Here is a 22,503-nt window from a genome sequence, read left to right on the forward strand (position 1 = left end):
TGAACAGCTGAATTTAAGAGGTAATTCCTGTCTTCACAGGTAAAAGTTTGGGTAGTTCTAATGAAACATTTAGAGATAACATCACAGTCACTATTTATACCAACTGTGCTACCACTCACAGAAAAGCAGAAACCAAAAAGTGTAGGCAGCAAATCTCTGTATACTTACTCATCAGTCAAATTTCTCTTCACTACTCATTTCTTTCCTAACACCTGCATGTCATAAGCAACCACTGATGACAAGATCGCTCAGTTTTATGAGAAAATAAAACCATTTTGGCACCATAAGGAATGAAGGGATAACCTTGTGGTTAAAGGGCTGGCCTACAAGGCAAAACATATAGACTGTATGCTCACATGCAGTCAATGTGATTTCAATAGCTAACTCAACAACCAGATTCAGAAGGTACTTTGGCACCAGCAACCCTCCTTCCTTTCCTGTGATCCAGCTTGAGCGGGATGGATGGAGAGTAACTCCATCTCCAGTTTTGTCTACAGCTGGAAGCAAGGAAAATTTTTCTGGAAGTGTGAACCAGGCATTTACTAGCACCAAGAGATTTCAGTTCCTGGATGCATCCTCTAGCCACTTGTCTGTTATGCAGAAACTGGGTGGCACATCCTGCCCTTCCTCCTTCTCCCCTGGCAGCTACGTTTCAGGGGAAGCTGTGATCTGGCTGCATAAAATGAGGAAAAGGTTTGAGACTCTGAAATCTAGTTTTACAGAGTTGTCTGTGACAGCAGAAATCAAACACACATTTAAGTCCAGGTAAAAGATTAAGTCTGAGATGTTCTCCTTTCTTATTTTTTTGTGGTTGGTCAGCTTCCACACTCCAGCCCTCAGCATGCAGGCTCCTGTGGAGTGCCTAAATACCGCATACAGGGACTTTGACATTTAAAGCAATATTGTAAATACTGCATCTAGAGGTAGGCACATGACTATTATAGTGTTCACTGTCGCAGTGCCTGGATCTGAAACGCAAATCTTTGTTGGTACCTTTAAGCACAACAAAGCACTAAGAAAAAGTAGTATCAGTCCAAGTTTTGCATTATATTTCTATGTAACCAGTTGACTGCCTCTTCATCCATACCTCTATTTTTCCTGCAAAGTCCTCTCATGTTAAATATATTTCTTCCCCAGCCCACAGAACATCAATAATGCCAATCTTAAAATGCCAACTAACCTCTGTTTTCTGCGCAGTGGCAATCCCCTTGGAAGCAGATGCATTACAACTATCCTGAAAAAAAATCAGCATTTCTCCACGTCAGGACAAGGAAGAGACAGATTGTTGCTCAGATGTAAAAAATACAAGGAAAAGGCATCACAGGGGATTCCAGTCCTCCCCAGCAAACTTCACCTGGCAGGTGCTGGCAGAAGAGACACGTGTCCATTTACAGCTGGCACACTCACCCTTGTGTACACATCGTGAGCAGCTGGTAACACAGAAAACAGAATTTTTGTAAGACATAGGAACTCAGTCTAGATTCAGCCATGAATGTGAAATTTCAAGTGACAGAAAAAAGCACAAACCCAAGGGAACAACCTGGCAAACATGTAATGAAACGCGTAAAACATGTAACCTGTTTTTACCCTCCAAGCCTATTGTTCCGTTGTGCTTATTCTGAGGACCAATCTGGTATGAAATACAATCTGTGCTGAGATGCTGAGAGTCATAAATTTCCAAAAAGCATGAAGCAGACAGAACACTTTGGGTTTCATTTTGCTGTGCTTTTCTCCAGTACATAAGTGGCCAGACAGTACTTTTAACCGGAAAAGGGCAGAAAATCATCACTGATTCTTTCACAGCTTGCCTGAACTTCTGTTCTGTGTGTGTAGTGCTAGCAAATATTGCTAGTTTCCTATTGCCTTCCCCAACCAAAAAATACACCTGTTGGAGACTGATTTGTCCCTATCTTGCTTCGCAATGCATCCAACAGCATGGAAGTGAGCCAAGAGCAGCACAGGCCCTCTCCATGCATGTTGAGAAATGCTCTGATTTACAGCAAGATGTCTCCTCCTCTGTGTTGCTCCAGGGACAGGGAAGTGATGTGCCACTTTCCAAAAAGCAGGACTTCAATTGCATCCCAGGTACCTATGAACTAGCCTCTTTGTATAGGGGAGGAGCATTCTGAACGGGAACACTGTAGTTACCTACAGAGTATGTTAGCCAGATCTTTCTAAGTTTTAACAACCACATATCACTTAGGGTTTGGCCATGTACTGGGCACATATGCTTTCTACCGCAATCTCTCAACAAAAAGCGTGGCTCTGAAAAATAACGTGTACAGAACAACAGGTATTCATTATTCCTATTATAAGATTAGATATTACTTTCTGGTTTAATTGTATTCATGTTGCTCATGGACCAAATCTAAATTGCATCTGGCTCAATTAAAAAACAGCTCCATAAAGTGACTTGATTCCTCCAATCTAGGTCTTATCCTGAGTACCAAGGGCCCACCTTTTTCACAAGGACAAAAAGGATTTTAATGTCATTGAGACATCCTTTATTATCTCTTCAGGCATTTGTCATAAATTCAGTCATTGTAATGACTCTCCTACAGCTAGCTGCCAGGGTGCTGTTAAATCAAAGAGTTACCAGAAGAAATACCTTTCTAAGGACAATCAAAAAAGAGGAGAAGGAGAAGATGACCCAAGAAAAGGGATTTGACTATATTTAGTGAAATGTATTTCCTTAATAAATAAAGAATGATCGTAGTTCAGTCCCCCTCCCCATACAAACCCCTCAACAAACTTCAATAGGAACCAGACTCTTACTTTTTCAACCAAAATGTTTGTGTGATATTCCAAGCGCTTGAGGACAGCGATGCCTCGAGAACTAGGCAATCTGGAAAAATGTGACTGTTAGACATACACTGGATATTACAAGACATGACTGAAAAACATAATTGAGTTGAAAGCTCATGTGCCTTCAGCTGTTCTCTACATGGCCTGCACCTTCTCATCCACACATTCACTCACACTCTTGACTGATAGAATTAACTAGATTTTGTCCTTCCACAGTACCCTCTAGCTGTTTTTCCAAGACTTTATACACACTCATTAATTAAGCTTGATGCCACCACTGCACGACATACAAACGTAATGTCATAGTCAGGATACAGATAAGGAAATGCCACCGTGGAGCAGGGACATAAAATCATCTCCCAAAGAGCACACAGAGGTATACTGTGGCACAGCCAGACTCTGAATTCAAGCCTTCTGACACAACAAACTGTTCTAATGCAAGAGACCCCAACATAACCGTGCTTCTCTCTCTTTCTGTCTCAGAGACTTGGTTGCAGAGTCTTCTTTTGTAATCTATGCAGTAGCAATTTTCATCCTATTTAAATCTTTTATGATTGCATGAGTCAATTTGCCATTATTTCAGCTAGCAATTACTATACCAACCAATTCACTGGCAGCTGTGGAATGAAAGAGTATCTTCTCCCATGAGCAGAATACCACATCGAAAAGTAGAGTTAGATATATACCACTTAAGCCGTGGTCCCTTTCATCTGTGTGCCTGCAGATGTGTATGTCTGTGAAATGAATGGCTGTCTGAGATCAAATGAAACCCATGTGTGCAGACTTTTCTGGTTTCTCTATGCTAGGAAGTAGATAGCTTTTTAATCCGGGAAAGTTGCACAGATTTAAAGTATATCTACCTTCCAAAGGTAGGGAAAGCTTTGTCTTTCTCACAGGCTGGCTTGTTCAGATGAAAACCAGCTTTGGCTACATCTACATTGTTAAATCAGAAGTTATCTCCTAGCTCCACACGTCAGCATGGCACTTGGGTGCTCACCACAAAGGTCACCTGCACTGCTTGCTACAAACAGCCCTTGGGACTGTTCATATGCTTAAATACCTTACTAAAAGGAGAGCAGAGAATCTGATTTTTCAAGGTGTTTTAATGCTTAAAGATGTGGATGAGCACACACAGACATTCTGATATCCTTCACCAAGCACCTATTTGCACCTCCAGAAATCTACATAGCTGCAGAAATCTGACATGTTGTGCACAAAATCGCCTAAATCCTTTGCCAAGGTCACTATATGAGAAAGGGTGTCCAGACATGAGCTACTCAAAAAAAAAGGTATTTTACTAGGAGTAGTAAGTAAAAGTAAGGAATTTATCTGCTTCTGGCAGAGCTTGTCCTCTCTTTTAAGTTTGTATAAATGGTTCAAAAACACTATCAAATATGGTTTGCTGATTTTGTCTGTGTTGAAATTAATGGAACCTATTATTCTCTGTACGGCTTGGGCTGACCTTTCAAAATGCACCAGACTGCACTGAGTAGCAGATATTTTCAAAATGTTTTTTTTGAGAAATGATACCTGAAGGAGTTTTGCAAGTGCATCTTCTTGTGAGACCGAGGTCACTTTACATGAGGTACCATAAACAGTCAACGTAATTTCCACACTTGCATTATCCATTAATATATCTCAGCTTGTAGGAGCATGTGAGTGGCAGTAATACTGGCGGGCACAAGCCAAGCTCACAGCCTTCTGGTTAACACTGTCAAATGGCTCATCTTGGCACAAAGCACAGGCAAGGCGAGCTGGCTTCTGTAACACTATACTCTGAAAAACCTGCTAATGGAGTAAGAGAAAGCCTTAGTCCGAGGAGTCAGAGAACCAAAACAATGTACTCCGTAATTGTAATAAAACATGGCTTTTGGGACTGGGTCAATAAAGGGTATTTTTTTTCTTTCCTAATGCACTTATTCCTCTTAAAAATCCACTAATAATGTTTACTAAACACAGCTTAATAGACCAAAATACTCATGGATATCACCCTAGCTGTCACCTGCTAGTGACAAAGTCTTTTCTTCTCGATTCCCAAATCAATACTGGACAGGAACTTCACACAGCACTTGTATGCTGCCAGAGGAGCTTTTCCCATACAAAGGCCACAGGATGAGCTCCTGAGATCCCAATATTCCAAGGAACCTCCACCAGGGGCAAGGGTGCCTGAGAGAGAGAGCTCTTTGCTGAGTTCTTCAGAACAACAGGTCATTGTTAGTTCTGGTTAACGTTTCATTCCTCCTTCCACACAAAGGTATTATAAAAGAATCAGATTCATGCAGAGTATTACATCTCTTTTTGGCTATATTATCTAAGAAAAGATAAAGGTAGGCATTTATCTGAATTTTCTGTTCCCTCTTCAAGTCACTTAAGAGCACATGGTATCCTTGAGCTTGCTATCTTTGTCCCTCAGTTTAGATTAAAACTCTCTTTTGTATTCTAATATATGCAACTTTAAAAAGGTACAAGGTCAAACTGTATTAAAAAAGCTTTGTGCTTCTATAAAGACCCTTAAAGCAATGCAAAGGGGACATTTTCCTTGTATTAGTCAAATAAGACTCTGCTGTGAAGGATTATCATCTAATCTTTGAGATCAAAGCCTAGAGAACAGCTCAAAAGTCTCAACATTCAGTACTTATTACCTCATTCTAAAACCTGTAGTTGCCCAAAGGATGCACAAAACAGATCACATGCATCATGCGTCCAGCACAAATGTCTCAGGTCTCTAATTCTGAGAACTACTGGTAAACAAAGTAGTATAAGAATTATTGCTAAATTATTCAACCAATAGTTCATAAAGATGAACATGGTGGTGTTGGGTTGATGGCTGGACTGGATGACCTTAGAGGTCTTTTCCAACTTTTATGATTCTATGATTCTATGAATGAAATCAAGTCAAAAAGATGTACCAGCCAAATTTCCCCTGAACCATGTATTTTTCTGCTGATCCTCTACATGGGACGATCACTTTCTCACATGTGTCTAAGTTAGGCTGAAACAGTTAATAGAATATTAAGAATATTTATTGTACAGACATTCATAGTCAGATTCTTCTCTTATTTATGCTAGTATACGTCCTTGCAAAAACAAATGCTGTTTGCAGATGAGAGAAGGGTTAAGATGGGTTAATTCGTCAAAGCAGAGCACTGGACCAACACTGCTTCCACAGCTCCAGCCAGACTGATTGTCACTGCAGCTATCTTAAGTTTCCTTAGATAGCTATTAACGGCACCATGTCAATATACCCCTGATGCTACAACACTGCACTGCTACAGGCTGAACTGAAGAAGCTGCTTCTAGCCATAGGTTAACACATTTTATTACTTCTAGAAAGGATTCCATATTAACATATCTTTAATTATCAAGAATGGTGTAATTCTACTCAAATCACTTGACAAAACATGAATTTTTTTTTCAGTGACATTTAATAAAAAGCATTACCTACTCTCACACTCATTAGGCCTACATTTATTCTTAGTTCTCAGTAATAAAGGACAGCAAATAAGCAGTAAATACATGTAATAGTAAAACATACCATTATCAGTTATCACCAGAGTGGTCAGATCGCAGAAACAGGATGAGTTTTTCAGCACTACATTTTCATAAAATATTTCAACAGGTTTCACAATTTTTATCATACAGGAAGTAAGTGTTTTGCTTATGCTTGCAGCCACTGCAACCTATACAACAATAAAAACAAGAATAGACCAGATTTCTTGTAATACTTGTTAAGCCACCACCTTGTCTTTACAGAAAACTACAAACTATGAAATGTACAAAATGAAAATTTTTGTGGCAGAAGCAGACAATTCACTAGGTTGCCTCTCAAAGGAGAAGGCCTCTCCCACCTGAAGCAGGAATGCAGGAGGAGTCCTGAAAGGAACAGCATTGCTTGCTTCCAGAAATTAAATAGATCTGTAAAGGTATGTTAGGAGAGCAATCTGGAATAATTTTGCATTCTAAAACAAGATTTTTGCTATAACAGTGCTATATGCTGTTCTACAGTTATATGCTGCTTATAGTCCCTTAAAAATATTTGAGCAAGAATTTACAAATCCTCATAGAGAGACAACATTTGCATCCATAACCGAAGTGTACTTAATTACGAAACAGAACTTGTCTAGTAATGAATTATCCTTTGTTTCTGGCTGAAAGTGCTTTACAAATATGATCACATTAGTGCATTCAATCAAGAAACCAGAAACAATAGCATGCAGATTAAGCGGCCAGTCATAATACTTGATAATCAAATACTCAAGGCTGTGTGTGCTGTGAATAGATAGTGAGTAAATACTAATATCAAACACTTAAAGACGCATTTGTGTTAGCATACGTGTCCCAGTGAATGTTTTGCCACTCAGTGCAAAGCTCAGAACTTACATAGTGCACTTGATATATAGTCACTGGAAATATTAAAACAGCTAATAAAGTGATACAACAGAAATGTTGCCTTTGTCAGCATGGTGAATTTTTGACTCAAAATCATGAAGTACAGCTTCAGGATGCATTTTTTAGGAGAGGAAGAAAACATCTATCTGACTGGCACATTCAACTTGCTGGAATTTTCCATACATTTGCCAATTGCTGTGATAAGACGGAATAATGTATGGAACATGGTGACAAAAGAAGGGAAGTGGCAATAAGCAACAAAGTGACACATTTTAAGTCACAGTAAACAAACACGCATAAAACTGGGTGTACATACCTGATTTTTGGCAGGGAAACTTAGCAGGATTTTCAGATCTTTATCAGGTGCATGTGAAATGTTATACCAACCCTTTGTGCTGTTTGAGCTTGTACAATTTTCTTTTAATGTGCACCTAGAAGTATACATAAAATTATACTAGCCTCCTCATCATGGCTTTGACTTCAGGCACTGTACTTCAACTCATTTAATGTTATTGATTTTTTACAGGAATATGGTTACAACTGCAAAAAGCTTCAGGAAAACAATCAGGAAGATCTTCTGCTTATCAAAATGAATTACATTGCATTGATATATGCTCTAGGGTCCTGATTAAGTCAATGGGACTCAAGCAAATATTAGACACTTGGCCAGTAACAGTGGACTTGGTAGCCTGGGATGGAATTCATCACTCCCAACTAGATTGCTCCATTGTACAGCTCTAGATCTGATGCTCCTCATTCCCTCTACGGTCAATGGGGAGAAATATGCTCCTTCTGGGTGCAATTCACCTAATCTATTTCAGACATTCATACAAAAATTAAATGAATTACACAATAGGAGCTGCTTGTTCTCCTCAAAGACGGTAAGAGGAGATGGGCGTGAAGCTCAGATGTAGAGCTATGCTAAGAATGCGTACAGTTGATGAGATGCATCCTCCTTCCTAAACCCCTCTGTTGTCTATTGATGTGAATGGTAATCTTTCCCTTTTACATCAGTACACTTGCTTAAAACACTAGGTTTGACAAGGCAGTTCAAAATAGATTGCTCTGTCTTCAAGAATAAACTCTATTTCAGAAGTAGGATTGCACACAGTAAACAAAAATGTTACAGATGTCAAATTGTAGGAAACGGAAACTACAAAACAGAAAATTAAGGAAGAATGAGGAAACTCTGGAATACTACAAAGATTACACGTATTAAAAACATGATAAGAAAAACAGAACACAGGCATATAAGTTAGTTGGACAATCACTGAGTTTGAAAGGTGAATTCTTAAAGTATTGTCTGCTGTGAACAGTTAGTGAACGATCCATAGATTAACTCCAAGTAATTTCATATAGTTAGCAATTAAAGACAAGCAAGTGCTAACTGCATGTATCTTCATATTTAAATATTAAGATTGAATATCTATAAATAAATGTAACATTTAATATTATTTCAATAATACTACTTTTCTACCAAACATACAAGCATGTATAGCTTCAATCATACGGTCAGGGTCATGTGCCTTAACAAACTATTCCTTTGCTAAAAACTACCAATGAGGACATACTTGCAAAGCATGAGCCTTTTTCATGAGCAGCCCACTGTACAAAAGCATTTCACAAACAATGTGTTTTCTCTCCAGAAGGAATAACACAAGAAGGACTTTCAAGAAAAATATCCACCATTTTCCAAAATGCCCTAAATAACCTCCCAAACCACAGAAACCGTAAAGCCATCTTCTCTGTAGATCAAGACGTTGGCAACTGGAATGCAGTTAAGCACAAGGTCACTTCCTTTGTGGTCTAACGCAGGAAACTGAGTTCCTGCTGCACAAGAAACCAGTGGGGCTTTGCATTTGAATACATTCAGATCATAACTATACTGTAAGAAATTGGGACTATGCCTGACAGATTTCAGACTGTCTGAACTAGGACAAATTTCAGTCTCATTGATCTCTCTCTTCATCTTACTGAGATCATGAAGGTCCATTAGCACCCCAGTTTTAGAACCACAGAGGATGTGATCTGTCATCAACAGATGTGCATAAACCAGATGTTCGGATATGTACAGGTAGATAACTGGCAATGACGCATGGGAGAGAGACATCCTATAGTCTGATATCTGACAGGCTGAGGATCATAACATTGAAAATGCAAGGCAACGCACTTGCGATACTTGGCACTGAACAAGTGCATGCATTTCAGTGACACTAATACTAAAACATGAAACAGGAAAACTGTTTATAAAGCTGAATATTTAAAACTGTCCTAGGACGAAGTTATTTGCCTTCTTAGACTGCCTGAGGAACACCAGCAATGAACTAGCTTCCCTCATCTACAATGAAGAACTTAAGAGTTTCATGGAAAAAAAGTAATTCCACTCAGAACCCAGGGTTGTGCTTGTCTTCACAACAGGAAAAATGCATCTTTTGTTGCTCTAAAAGTTGACCTTTAACACTCAATGAGCTACGGAGAATGGTCGTTACATAGGAAGCAGTCGCAAAGGGGGAAGTAGAGCATCTGATGCCCCCCAGCATAAATTCTCACAACTGCCCTACACAGGTCAAGAGTAACATGAATTCCACTCACCTAAAGATGAGAGTATTTTGTTATATCCCTATTTTCAGACAATTAATATTGTTTGCAAGCACATTGGAATTAATATAACAGATAAATATTATTTGTGAACCACATGGTTCTAGAAATTAATATACAGACTCAGACAACTACTAAGTCTGGCTTTCTTGGAAAGGTGGACTGGATCAGACTCTATACAAGTATGAAGGTATAAGGCTGTGAAACCCTAGGATCAGATCGCAGACATGTATAGACATGTGCATGGAGAAAAGCAGAGTCAAGGGTTTTTTTTAATCTTTCACAGCAAGCTAGTTCTTTACACTACTAAAGATTCCTCTTCACAATTGGAATCAAGTTCCTCTTATTTCATTACGATAACATGACACCTATGCATATCGGTTCATCCATATTTACTTAAGTCTCTGCTTCACTAATCTTGTATTAACCACAGATCCTACCGAGCTTGCCCTCTCTGCCTTGATAAAGATATCCTCATGGAACGAGAACATGGTTTCAGAGAAAGTTTTGGCTTCCTTTTCCAAGGTACTAGCTCCTGTACAAAGTCCACAGATGTCACACACACCGATTGAATTCGAAAGTAAGTCTGGTCATGTCAGATAACGAAGACATATTGTGTTATTTCCACATGGAAAATACATGTAAAACATCAGTGCCTTGCATTGGAGTAATATCAGCATACTTCAGGTAAATCTGACTAATCTATAGAAAATCTGTAAACATTAAGAGAAATCACACAATGCTATGACTAACTATTTTGCACTAATGTAAGTGAAAAGGATAACTTTTATGTTTGTCCCTATGGAAGAAAGAGTAGAAATAGGACCAGTAGAAACATTTCGTTTCCTTTTGTTTTCACTTGCAATAAGAGATGTGGATTCTTTCATCAAAACACAGGATTTGAGTTCACATTGTCTTTAAAATGAAGCACTGCTGGTAAGTTTTATTTTAAAAATGAAGTGCATATTTAATATAAAATTTATTTCCCAGTAAGAGTATAAAACACATCATCGATCTCAAAATTATTATGGAATATATTGCTTTAGTGGACATGTATGGACTTCGATTAAAATACTGGCTAAAATCATGTCTTCCTCTTTTTTCCAAAGCTTCACTCAGAGCTCTCTCTTCACAAAACCAAATATTTAATGATGCTAAGTGCGGAACAGCGAAAAATTACGTGGGTGTTGAACGGGATTCATATTATAGCAATTCATTTTCTCTCCAGAAGAGTAAATTATTTCTGTTTCAACCAGATGGAAACTTTTGGTGATTCCCCTCATAAACAGGGGATTTACTGACTAATAACTGTTTACTTGTCGCAAACTGTTTATAAGGTAACGAAAAGCCTCAGAAGCTTAACACGGTAACATATACAGTTTCTAACAAGGTAGCGTAAGAGAGTTTGAAGAAAACACATTACAGATTAAAAACCTGCTCTCTTCTAGTAACTACCTTTGCAAACACAAAGTAGGTCTCCAGCAAAATCCCATTAACATTGAAATAAACCAAAATGGGTAGTATTAACAGTCTAAAAGAGGGCCAGTAGTGGAATTCCTCAAAAATCATTCTTATAAACACTTCTGTTTAACTTTTTAATCACTGATGAACTGGCATAAAAGAAGGTTTACACTGCCAACATCTGCTGATGATACCAAGTCGAGAACATTACCATGCAGAGGAAGGTGAGAATATCACACAGAAAAACTTGGAAAACCTTGAAACGGGATGACATTTCAAAGCATAAAGAACACATACCTAGAGCAACAAAAATCTCACAACCCATATGTGCTATAGACTGGAAACTCATCAGCTGGAAGGAAAACAAAGAAGGAGAAGGACCTGGGGGCATTATTTGATCATGGATGACTGTGGCCCATCAATGTGATGCAGTCATGAAAAAGATGTTTGTGATCCGAGGACACAGTAAGTAAGGTGATTCCTGGACAGACTGATTAAACACCATTGAGCAAGGCACAGCTGAAATCTCTTCCAGAACACTGTGACAGTCCTGGCTGTCCTTATTTTAAAACGATGGATAAACTTCACAGAAGGGCTGCTGGAACGGAGTTAAGAAAGGAGTGTCTTATGTGACAGGATCTTAGTGAAGTTAGCTGTTTTAGTACACCAAAATGAAAGTGGAAAAAGAGACTGTCTTCATAAAAACATCGAGGAGGTAAGTATGAGGGAGGGGGAAAACCTATTTAAGCCAAAGTGATGTGAGCACCAGAACAAATGAGTATAACCTGCCCATGAACACACATGTGATGAAAATGAGCAGGCAGATTTTAACTAGCAGAACAATGAGACTTTCAGATAGCCACACAACCAGGGCAGAGAGGACAAAAAGCCTATCTAAACTTAGGATGGTCCTTGATCAGTTTATGAGTACGTTTGCATGATGTGGTTTGCCAGGACTAGGCTTGATGACCCAGGAATTTCTCCAGTCCAGGACAAAGACATACAGCGGCTTTCAAACCTGCTTCAAAGAAAGCAACAAAACCAATGACTCAAATGCAAGGATGAAGTGTTTAGAAAGAAATTCTCCTCTGGCCTAAACCAAAGGCAGTGGTTCCAAAGCAAGGAACTATGAATACTGAAGACAATTGAGCACTCTTTCCCTGTTGTCACATGCAAGATGCTCCTAGCTGTTAAGTTGCTTCAAGCACGAGTATACAATTCTATCTCTCAATCAATTTGGAAAGCAAAAACTTCTGTTCTAAACCCAAAATAATCTCTTCCTTTTAGCCCAACATCTATTTTATGAGTAGATCTCAAAAATCTGAGGGTTTACATGGTCTTTAAAAGGTGCAGAACTCCCTTTCACATGACAGTAAAGTGTCTCACATTTATTGCTATGACTGACTCCATAAAAATCCAGTAGATACAATCTTGATACTGAATAGCCCCAAGTCAGTCAAAATGAATATTGACTAATAATGCATTGCTTTTATATGAAAGTCTAAAATACGAAGAAATACCTTTGATTCAAAGAACACCACCCACAGTAGGGATCCTTTGCAGATAAGCACTCTTGCTTGGAAACATATCTACCACAATTTGCAACTGGTATTCTTCTCACCTAAAATTAAAGAATACAATAACACACTGAATTAAAATGGCCTCCATAAACAGGGAAATTGAGGGTTACCATTAAAATCTGACAGCAACCAAGCACGATCCTTTTGGGAAAGTTTCCTTATGGACTCCCCTCTGCCAGAAGACCTTCAGATAGAAATATGCAGCCTGTTTTACACACACTGTATTTTGCCATTGGATGATGAAACTCCTCTGACAATGACAAGGCCAGCATGGTCAGAGTAATGCAGGAAAGACTAATTAGCATAGTCAATTATAGATAACAATAGAAAGGAGGTATATTTTATAAATAATGTTCTGCTTAGCAGAACATCGTTTTTCTCTCATCAGAACTGAGATTTTTAAATGATTGATGAAGGTGCATCCAAAAATGCATGCGCAAAACAAAATGCATCTGTGTTTGCATCACCATGTCAGGTAACTGCATGTGCACACTACAACAAATGCATGCAACTACTTAGCATGCATGAAAATGCCATTTCAATAAGTAAATGTAGATAATTGTGGCTATATTGTATGTAGCTATACTTGTACATTCAGCTTGAATATCCTAGCCAGCCATTTTCAGAAAAGAAAAGGAAAAAGAAAAAGAGACAGCTGATTACAAATACTGAATAGAAATACAAATAATGTTATTAATAACAATGTTAATTAATAATATTAGTAAGAAAAATATTCCTAATTCAAACAATTTTTTACAAATTTGCAAGAATTAAATGTCCCTGTATTCTGTGAACACAAACAAGGATACATGGCTTTCTGCAGAACTCTATTTACTGTTTTTTCCAGCCATATCTTGCAAAATTCTATTTACCTGAAGGTGTGTGAGATAACCAGCCAACACCCTAGAATACTGCAAGTTAAAAAAGACAAGTGTAGAAGCCTTCTTTAAGCTCCAAGAGATGATCAGAGAGAAGCTTTTATTCCTAAAAGCTGTTCCTTTTTAACAACTCGCTCTTTTATCAAAGCCAAAAAAAATTCAAGTCTTTACCATGAATATCCACATATACTTTTGACTGAAATTTGATTCTTTCTGCATTTGTGATAGATGGTTTATATCAGTCAGGAGTTCCCCAATCAACTTACCCACTCTCAGAGGGCAGGCTAAAATGCTATGTTCGCTGATGGAAAAGTGATTTTATTGTAAATGAAGGTAATCAAGTGTTGGGTGAAATCCTGCCCAGCTAAGATGGACAGCCAGTCCTTATGTTTTCACTGCCATCTTTCCCGCTGCTGGCAAGACAAAGGAATTTGCTGAGTTGATGCTCAGTAGCCCTGCTGCAGGAGGTGCTGCAACTACTGCACCAGCTCCTGGGTGCCGCTTGCTGCATGAGATGCAGCTCTGATGCACCTAATCACATGCAGTAGCTCCCAGTGATTGCTGAACCCCTGGGCCTCACTATACATACACATTAATCTTTCCTGATTCTGAGTTTTTAGTTTCATTTTATTTTCTAAGGTCTATGCCTAACTGAAGATGATGAGAATTGTATCACTGATGTCAGCAGAACTAAGACTTCAAACCCGTCTCTCAAATGAAGAGATTTCTCCACATTAGAAACTCCATAATCGACTAGCAAACCCTGGCCTACCAATACTTTTATTGCTAATTCAGAGGAACTCTGTCTCCAAAGAGTCTACAAGTTTTGTTTGCTGCCTCTAAGCCTGATTCTGCATGATGCCTCCAGCAAAAAAGAGAAACAATGTCTCTCTCGACAGAATGAGGTGAAATAAGCAGGGGATTAAGGGTGTTGCTGGATCATAGCAACAGTGGGCAGCACCATGACAGTGGAAGCTCTTCTGAGCTCTGCAGAAGTGCAGCCCAAACTTAGACAACATAACCAGATATTAGATGTAAAGTTGGTAACTGCAATTTGGATATTTAAGGTCTAACTCTGATCCAAACTGATGCTTCACTTCTAAAGTGGCAGAAATCCTTAAAGCAGTAGTTTACTCGAATTCTTTTTAGTTTAGTATTGTGCTTACCTTATTGGCAGAGGACAGATAGATGTAGTTATTATCTACTGGGTCAAGTCGAAGTTTGGGGAAAATGGAGGTTTCTTCCTTAATTTCATATAAAACCTCTGGACAACTAGATTCCATATCCTCATTAAGAATAGCCTAAAACACATTAAATTAAATCATTCACAAGTCCTTTTATTGATCAGTCAGCATTTTAAACAAAAGCCTAATTTCAGCTATGCCAGAGCTTCTGAGATTATTTACTGTGCCCTGATTCAATTCACCTACTGCACTGGCTCTCACACAGCAGAAAGTTGGAGGGAAAAACCACCAGAAGAGAATTTCAACAGCATCCATGTCAGACACATTTTGCATTGAATCTGGCACTGGCTTAGTGTATGAAACATCCCTCCCACCAAGTATGTTCCTGATTGACGCAGAAACTGAATCTGGAAGAGACACCTATATCCCAAAGTCATAATGTGTTAAGTACTCCTACGAATGCAGAAGAAAGTATTAACCTTCAGAAAACAAACTAACATCCAGACACCCATAATGAGAAAAGGAATCTATGCAAGTTACTGACAACTCTCTTCAGGACAGAACTTTCTTTGTGGCTTCTGTGAGCATACATCTGAGGTGATATATCTTTTTCTTACCTTGCCCAACTCTACAGTTTTCCACCACCCTTCACACAGAATTCAAGAGATCCAGAGACCACAGAAACTTTATTTTGCATGTTAATAAGCACACCAACATTGATACAAGGTTTTCCATAAACAAGACTAAAAAAGTGAGATATGTTCATTGTCTCCACTGTGCTAAGGAGAGACGGAAGACTTCAATTTAATTTTTCATTATCAAAAGCACAGTGAAATCAAATGGTCACAAGTTTTTCAAGCTCTCTGCTATATTCCTCTCCAACTGTCTGCTTCATAAAACAAAAAATGAGAGTCATCCTTCGCAGTGTAGACAGGAAACGCACATTCTTGCAAAACCCAGAAAAAAATTAAAGCATAAAAGACAGTTGATTGGATGGTTGAAAAGTTTAATAACGAGATAAGATGACTTTCACTTCAAGGTGATTGATTTAAGCTAGCATAGGTCAACTATTCAGAAGCTAAGGCAAAATGAGTCTTGACTTTTCTCTCTAACAGAGAGATGCTAGTCACATCACACACATAAGCTAACAAACAAGTAAATATGCTCCCAAAATCTAACAATATTTAATATCTCTACTGGAAAACCAAAGCAAGGAATGAAACAAAAGACAGAGTAACCGAGAACTCTACAGTGCCTAAGTTGATACTGCAGGCATTAGCAGTTTAATAAAATGTTTCCATGATTTTAAGCAGGATACATAATTGCTTTTGAAAGTTATCTTGCACTCCAAGTAACAATACAGCAGTTGCTTCACAAACAAACAGAAAAGAAACAGAGATTCAGGGCATTACATCTGTTTATAACAGAGTGCCTAAACCAGGAAACATTTACCCACTTGAACACAGCAGGAGCTGATGGAGAAAGGAAGAACTGCCACACTCTGCTTACCTTCAGCAACTGTCCATCATCTGTTCCCAAAAAGAGAACTATCTGATTCAAAACAACTGTACCATAAACAGCCACTAATCCAGAGTGAATCAAGGTAGGTAATTTCTTGATTGATCGTGCCTCCTGAAAATCAGATATAAGAGAAAGCTGTTACAAAATCATTCACCTATATTGCAAAAGGTTAAGAAAAAGAAAAAGAAGACTCCCCGGAAAGATTCCGAGAGAACTCAACTTCAGACAATACTATGGGTAACATTTTAATTTTTACACAATTTCAGAGCAACTTCTTATTGGAAATGGCACATGAAACACAAAACTACTTCCTTTTTATACATGGCCACTGGTCATACCTGTGACAGAGATTACATCTACTGCAGCTAAATCACTGACCTCAGTGGGACACAGACTTGGCCTAACAGCAGCAAGTTACTTTGCAACAGAACTCTCTTTTTTGAGAACAGAATCTCTTTTTTGGGACACAATGCCAGTTCTCCTCAGTGAAGCCATGCTTTGCCATCACCTGACTGTACCTACCATGAAGGCTACAGATACACTCCGCTACTACTTTTAAAGGCATGCAAATATAATAGAGGAAGGAGGCACATCAGACACACAGAATTATACTTGTGTGTGTGTGTGTCAGAAAATGCGGAGCTTCATCCTCCCCTTTCTGGTTTCCTGCTTTACACTAAAGGAAGTTGAGACTTGCGTATCACATAAATATAAAAATGAGTTAAAGCAGTATAAAGTGCATGTCACGGAGAACATAATTGTACCTGTGCGAACTTTAAAACCAACACGATACCTCCAATCCTCCATCCAAGCTGGAAGAAGTTAAGTGACAAACACACGTAAACAGCTCATGAAAGAAAATATCATGCAGGAAATCCCTGTATCTTGTGGAAGGAAAAACCAAACCAAATAACACTGACTGTAAACAATCAAGTGCTGAAAGGAAGCCCTGATGTGGGAGAATAAGGTCATTCATCAGGTGAGAGGTGCTCCCTGCCTAGAACTCCCCACAAGACCGGATATCCCCCTAGCAATCAGCACCTCAGTTTTGCAGTCCTGTCGTTGCTTTAAGTCAATCTCTGTTGCAGATACTGCCAAAGGTGTGATCCCACCTGCTCTCCAAACAGGTCCAACGCCAGCCAAGCTCCACCTCCCCTTTCCCTCTGCTAATCTAATGCTTTCCAGTGAGCTTAGCTGAGGAAATCACGTGCCCAGAAAATGGTCTGTAAATCCATCTGCCTACCTGTCTAAATTTTCATTTGAGTCATTCTCCTCACCACCTGAACATGTGGCTGCCTGGACACCAGTGCTGGCACAATAGAGTGGCAGGCATGGAGAGGCGGGGGGAAGTGCTCAGGTAGGACCATGTGCTTGGGAACAAGCCCAGTAGGTCAGCTTACAAAACCCAGAATCTCAGCCTCAAGGACAGATTCCTTAACCTACAGGAACCCTCTGAGTGCAATACTTATTTCTCTTTAATGCACAAGACAAAGTGTGTCAATGGACCATTAAAACTGATATTTTGCAGAAAGATGAAGGCATTTCTCGAAGTTATGAAGCGCATCCATAACAGAGTAACAGCTGAATTCAACTCTCTTGCATGCTAGGATGCGGGCTTAACCCCAACAAGTCTTTCCACATAGAAATATTCTTTTTCTGAACGGCAGTCCCAAGTCAATTAAAATCTTTTTCAGTCATCTGAATTATTTTAATTAGCTCGCAAGAACAGCCACTTGGTGTAAAAGAAGAGTTGATTAACTTTCATATTTAAAGATTTGGGGTTTTTTTGTGAAGCATGAAGAAGACACAAGAACTGCCCTGTACTGGCACAGAACTTCAGTAAAACCCACTTAGACATGAGACTCCAGTACCACGGAGGTCTGTTTTAGACATGTGGGGGAAAAGGGGATTGCAAGCATTTTAAGATGGAAGAAGTTAACTTTCTTTTTTATTAGATCAGAAGGTAACAAAACTGCAGCACCGGTGCTCACAGTGAGCCTTTCCTCAGGCTAAGGAGTGAGGAGGTGAAGCTTCCAGGCTTCCATTTCCACTAGAATTAGGATTGTTTTTTCTGCAGTGCACCAGGTAGTAGTGTAAGGAAAACAAATCACCCTAGGTTCCTCGCAGACTGTACAATAAGATCACAGAAGAGGGGAGGACTCACCCATTCTCTGAAAACCTTTGCTGCCAGATTTTATTTTGACCCACATCCTAGTCAAATAACTAGTGTCATCTCAGTGCATCCTCCTCACCTGACTGAAGAACCAATACTGACAAGTGTGGGAGCCTCCTCCCCTCCCTCTGCTTGCTAGAGGGAGGGTCAATGTGACATTGAGCTAACAGAGATAAGAAGAGGGGGAATTCAGATGTGGGCAGTTACAACAAAAACTGCCTCCTCTCTTTTGCAACCTATTTCTCCAGCTTGCCTGTTCCCTCCAGGGTGCAACTGCTGCTTTCACCCTCCTGTCATCCCTTTTCCATGTGCATTTATTTTTTTAACAAGTCCTTTTACCTCTTCCACTGTGACTAATGGGGTTACAGCATTGTAGGGCCTTCCCAAGCTGTTTCTTTCACAGCTAAATCCATCCTTAAAATGCATTTACAGTCTAAACCTCCTTTATACTTGAAGAGTCACTCATTTCCATGATCATCTCTGTCTCTCCTGTAATATTTTCAGGCTCGTACAAAAACAAGAAAAGCAAAAGAAAAGACAAAATTCCTTGAGAAGACTGTTCTTTTTTTAATTCTTGTGTTCCACCTTCTGTTCTATTCTATAGTCCCCCAAAATCTTCACACGCAGAGGTAAGCCTACAGATCTCCTGAGTTAACTTACATTTTGCTTTTAAGTCCATCCCTTTATGCTGTTTGGTTACTGGCATGAAAGGTATTTATATTCATTTTCTACTTTGCATCTCATTTTCAGATTTATTTCCATTTGATTCCAGCTGCAGCAACCATATTCACACTTCTCCTTTCTGTCTTGATTTCCTCCTGATTATTTTACTTTGCCTGCCTCAGAGGGAAGGGCAATATTTTTAGCTCATGCAGCACTCAATATATTGCAGCTGGCCAAAAAGTAAAAATACAGGGTCTGAGCATCAGAGTGAATGAACAGATGCAGCTATACAAAAGGGCACAAGACTTGTCAGCAGCATATAGCAATAGTCAACACTGGAACAACACATCGATATTTTTCCTAGAGGGATAAAACTCCTGGAACCTTGTTCTTCTTTCTTATTTTCACCATCCTTCAACCTCCTGCATCTATTTTGATTATATCAGAGGGTAACAAACAAATATTGGTGCATGCAGTGAGCCTTTATTACAGCCAAGGAGATGAACTGTTCCAAACTTTTATTTCCATGAGGTTTTTTAATTTGTGTGCTGCATAGCAATGCCAGGTGGACAAACCATCCCAGGTGAGCAGACTGCAAAAAATCAAGGAGGATGACCAGGAAATGGGTGGGTCTTCACAGAGACCTTGCAGAGGCAAGATCCTGAGCCTCATGATGCAAGTCAGGAGGGACAGTCAGAGGCTATGCTTAAGCAAGACGTTGAAGGAGACCTCTGAGGCTGAGATGGGGGAGGCTAGAAATTTGTGACTTCTTGCAGCAGCTGAAACACTCCTTCTCTGCCCTCAGATCTGAGTTTACAGAATTGCTAAAGTGTCCTAATAACCAACGAGGGAGAACAAGCTCCATCAAGGAAGGCTTTGAAGCCAGCTGAGCTTGAACAGAGCATTTGCAGACATCAAGAGGAAGTGGTGGGTGACTGTGGTTGGAGATTCCCTCCTGTGAAAGATGAAGGCACACAACTGCTAAACCGTCATGCTGTTGCAACAGCATGTTGTGGTGTTTTTTTTTAGGGGCCCTGATCCATTACATTGCAGAGAGACTGCCATTGATTTTCTACTCCTTGGGCCGCTACCCATTGTTGCACATCCATGTGGACACCAAAGACATTGCCTAGTGCAGATTGGGACTACAGAGCTCAGGGGGCAAAGTGAAGGAGATAGGACTCCAGGCTTTGTTAACCCTCTGGGGCTAGTGAAGGGTGATGCTCTTCTGGATTTGCTACTCAAACAAGGAAGAACTGACTGGATATGTGATAATCAATGGCAGTCTTCACTGTAGTAACTATGAAATAACTGAGTTATGGATCCTGAGGGTGGTGAGGAAAGAACGGCAGAGGACAGAGCCAGAGATCAGACTCCAGCTTGTTCAGAGAACTGGTTGGTGGGATCCCCTGAGACACAGCTTTGAAGGCAAACAGAGCTCAGGAAAGCTAGCAGGTCTTTCAGGACAACCTCCTCCAAGCACAGAACTCAGGAAAACAAGCAGAAGTATAAGGAGATGGCCCCTAGCTAAGCAGGGAAGTTATGATTGAACGACAATGCAGAAAAGCAGTATACAGGAGGTGAAAGCAGGAACAGGTGACAAAGGAGGAACTGCCTGGACACGTAGGGATGGTGTTAGGAAAGGCCATGCTCATCTGGTTTTGAAATTGGCGAGCGATGCTATGGGCAGCAAGAAGAGTTTCTACCACCACATAAGCAACAAAAGAATAAACAATGAAAATGTGCACCACCTGTTGAATAGGTCAGGTGATTTACTGACAGTGGATGCAGACAACAGACTTCACCGGCAAGGTCTTGCGGTCCTTTGTACCTACAGAGTTCAAGGAGGAGAGAAACTACCAGTACTGGAACAAGATTAAGCCAGGGATCTCTTAAGAACTCTCAGCTTCTACAAGTCCCAGGGGGGCCGGATGGGATAAGTAGGAAGATGCTGAGAAACTGTTTGATGACACTGCACTGCCATTTTTTCATATTTCAAAAGTTGTGGAGATCAGGGGAAGTCGTCAACAACTGAATAAAGGCAAGTACCACACCCAACTTCAAAAGACAAGGATGTGCTGGGGAACTACACATTCATCAGTCTCACTTTTTCCCTGGGAAAATCATGGAGCAAATCCTCTTGGAAGCCATTTTTGGGCACAAGAAGAAGAAAGTGACTGGGAAAAGCCAGCAAAGATTCACCAAGGATAAATTTTTTTTAGACAGGAGGACTACTGGATGGTGTAAAAACTGATGGATCATCAGGCTCAAAGGGTATTGGTTAATGGTTTGTAATCTGCCTAGACACTGGTTACAAGTGGAGTCCCTCAGGGAATCTATCCTGCGACATGTCTTGCTCAGTCTCTTTATCAATGACCTGGAGAAAGACACTGAAAGCTTCTGGGTTAAGCCTGTGGATGACATCAAAATCAGTTGCTATGCTTGAGTGTAGGGCTGCCATTCAGAGGGACCCAGATAGGCTGAAGGAATGGGCCAACGAGAACCCCAAGAAACTCAACAAGTCCTGCACCCAGGATGGACTAACCCCGTCCAGCATAGGCTGGAGAGCAGCTCTGCTGAAAAGGACACAATGGTCCTGGAGGGCAGAAGGCTAAACGGTGCACCCAGACAGCAGTGAAGGTTAACAGCATCCTGGGCTGTATCGACAGAAGCATAGCCAGATCATGTTCAGTTGTGTCTAGGACACTGCACTCAGCTCTGGGACTCTCTGTACAGCACTGATTTTGATAAATCAGAGTGAGCTCAGTAGTGGACCACTGAGATGGTCAGAGCCTGGAGCACCTGCCCTGTGAGGGGAGTCTGAGGGAACTGGGCTAGCTCAGCCTACAGAAGTGACAATTTAAGAGGGACCAGAGAAACAGAGCCAGGCTCTTGACTGAGATGTAGGCAGGGCAACAAGACATAACGACACAAACAGAAACACGGGAGGTTTCTAGTGGACAGGAGATTACAAACATCACCATGAGGACCATTAAGCAGAACATGTGGTCTAGAGAGGTTGTGCAGTCTCCATCCCTGGAGGTTTCAAGATCTGACAGGACAAAGCCCAGAGCAACCTCATCTGATCTCAGAGCTGACCCTGCTGTAAGCAGGGGACTGGAGTGGAGACCTCCTCTGAGGTTCCTTCCAACCTGAACAACTCTGTGATCCCAAGAAAGCAAATCGTCTCTTCAAGAGCCCCCCGGCTCACTCTCAAGTTTCCACTCAGAACATCTGGTGAAGCCAGATGA

At 40.2% G+C, this 22,503-nt stretch overlaps 1 protein-coding gene across 1 annotated transcript in view; it reads right to left on the reverse strand.

Annotated features, from left to right (window-relative positions):
- PLXNC1 (plexin C1) overlaps nucleotides 1-22,503 on the reverse strand; it is a 71,725-nt gene that overhangs the window by 43,473 nt on the left and 5,749 nt on the right. Inside the window, exons 2-9 of the mRNA XM_075428291.1 lie at nucleotides 16,405-16,527; nucleotides 14,878-15,012; nucleotides 12,774-12,874; nucleotides 7,511-7,625; nucleotides 6,341-6,485; nucleotides 2,776-2,845; nucleotides 1,355-1,430; nucleotides 1,181-1,234 (exon numbers count right to left, since the gene is read on the reverse strand). Coding sequence (XP_075284406.1) covers nucleotides 1,181-1,234; nucleotides 1,355-1,430; nucleotides 2,776-2,845; nucleotides 6,341-6,485; nucleotides 7,511-7,625; nucleotides 12,774-12,874; nucleotides 14,878-15,012; nucleotides 16,405-16,527 — 819 coding nt within the window. The remainder of the gene's footprint in view (nucleotides 1-1,180; nucleotides 1,235-1,354; nucleotides 1,431-2,775; nucleotides 2,846-6,340; nucleotides 6,486-7,510; nucleotides 7,626-12,773; nucleotides 12,875-14,877; nucleotides 15,013-16,404; nucleotides 16,528-22,503) is intronic.

The sequence above is a fragment of the Opisthocomus hoazin genome, chromosome 8, assembly GCF_030867145.1.
Source record: "Opisthocomus hoazin isolate bOpiHoa1 chromosome 8, bOpiHoa1.hap1, whole genome shotgun sequence".
NCBI lineage: Eukaryota > Metazoa > Chordata > Aves > Opisthocomiformes > Opisthocomidae > Opisthocomus > Opisthocomus hoazin.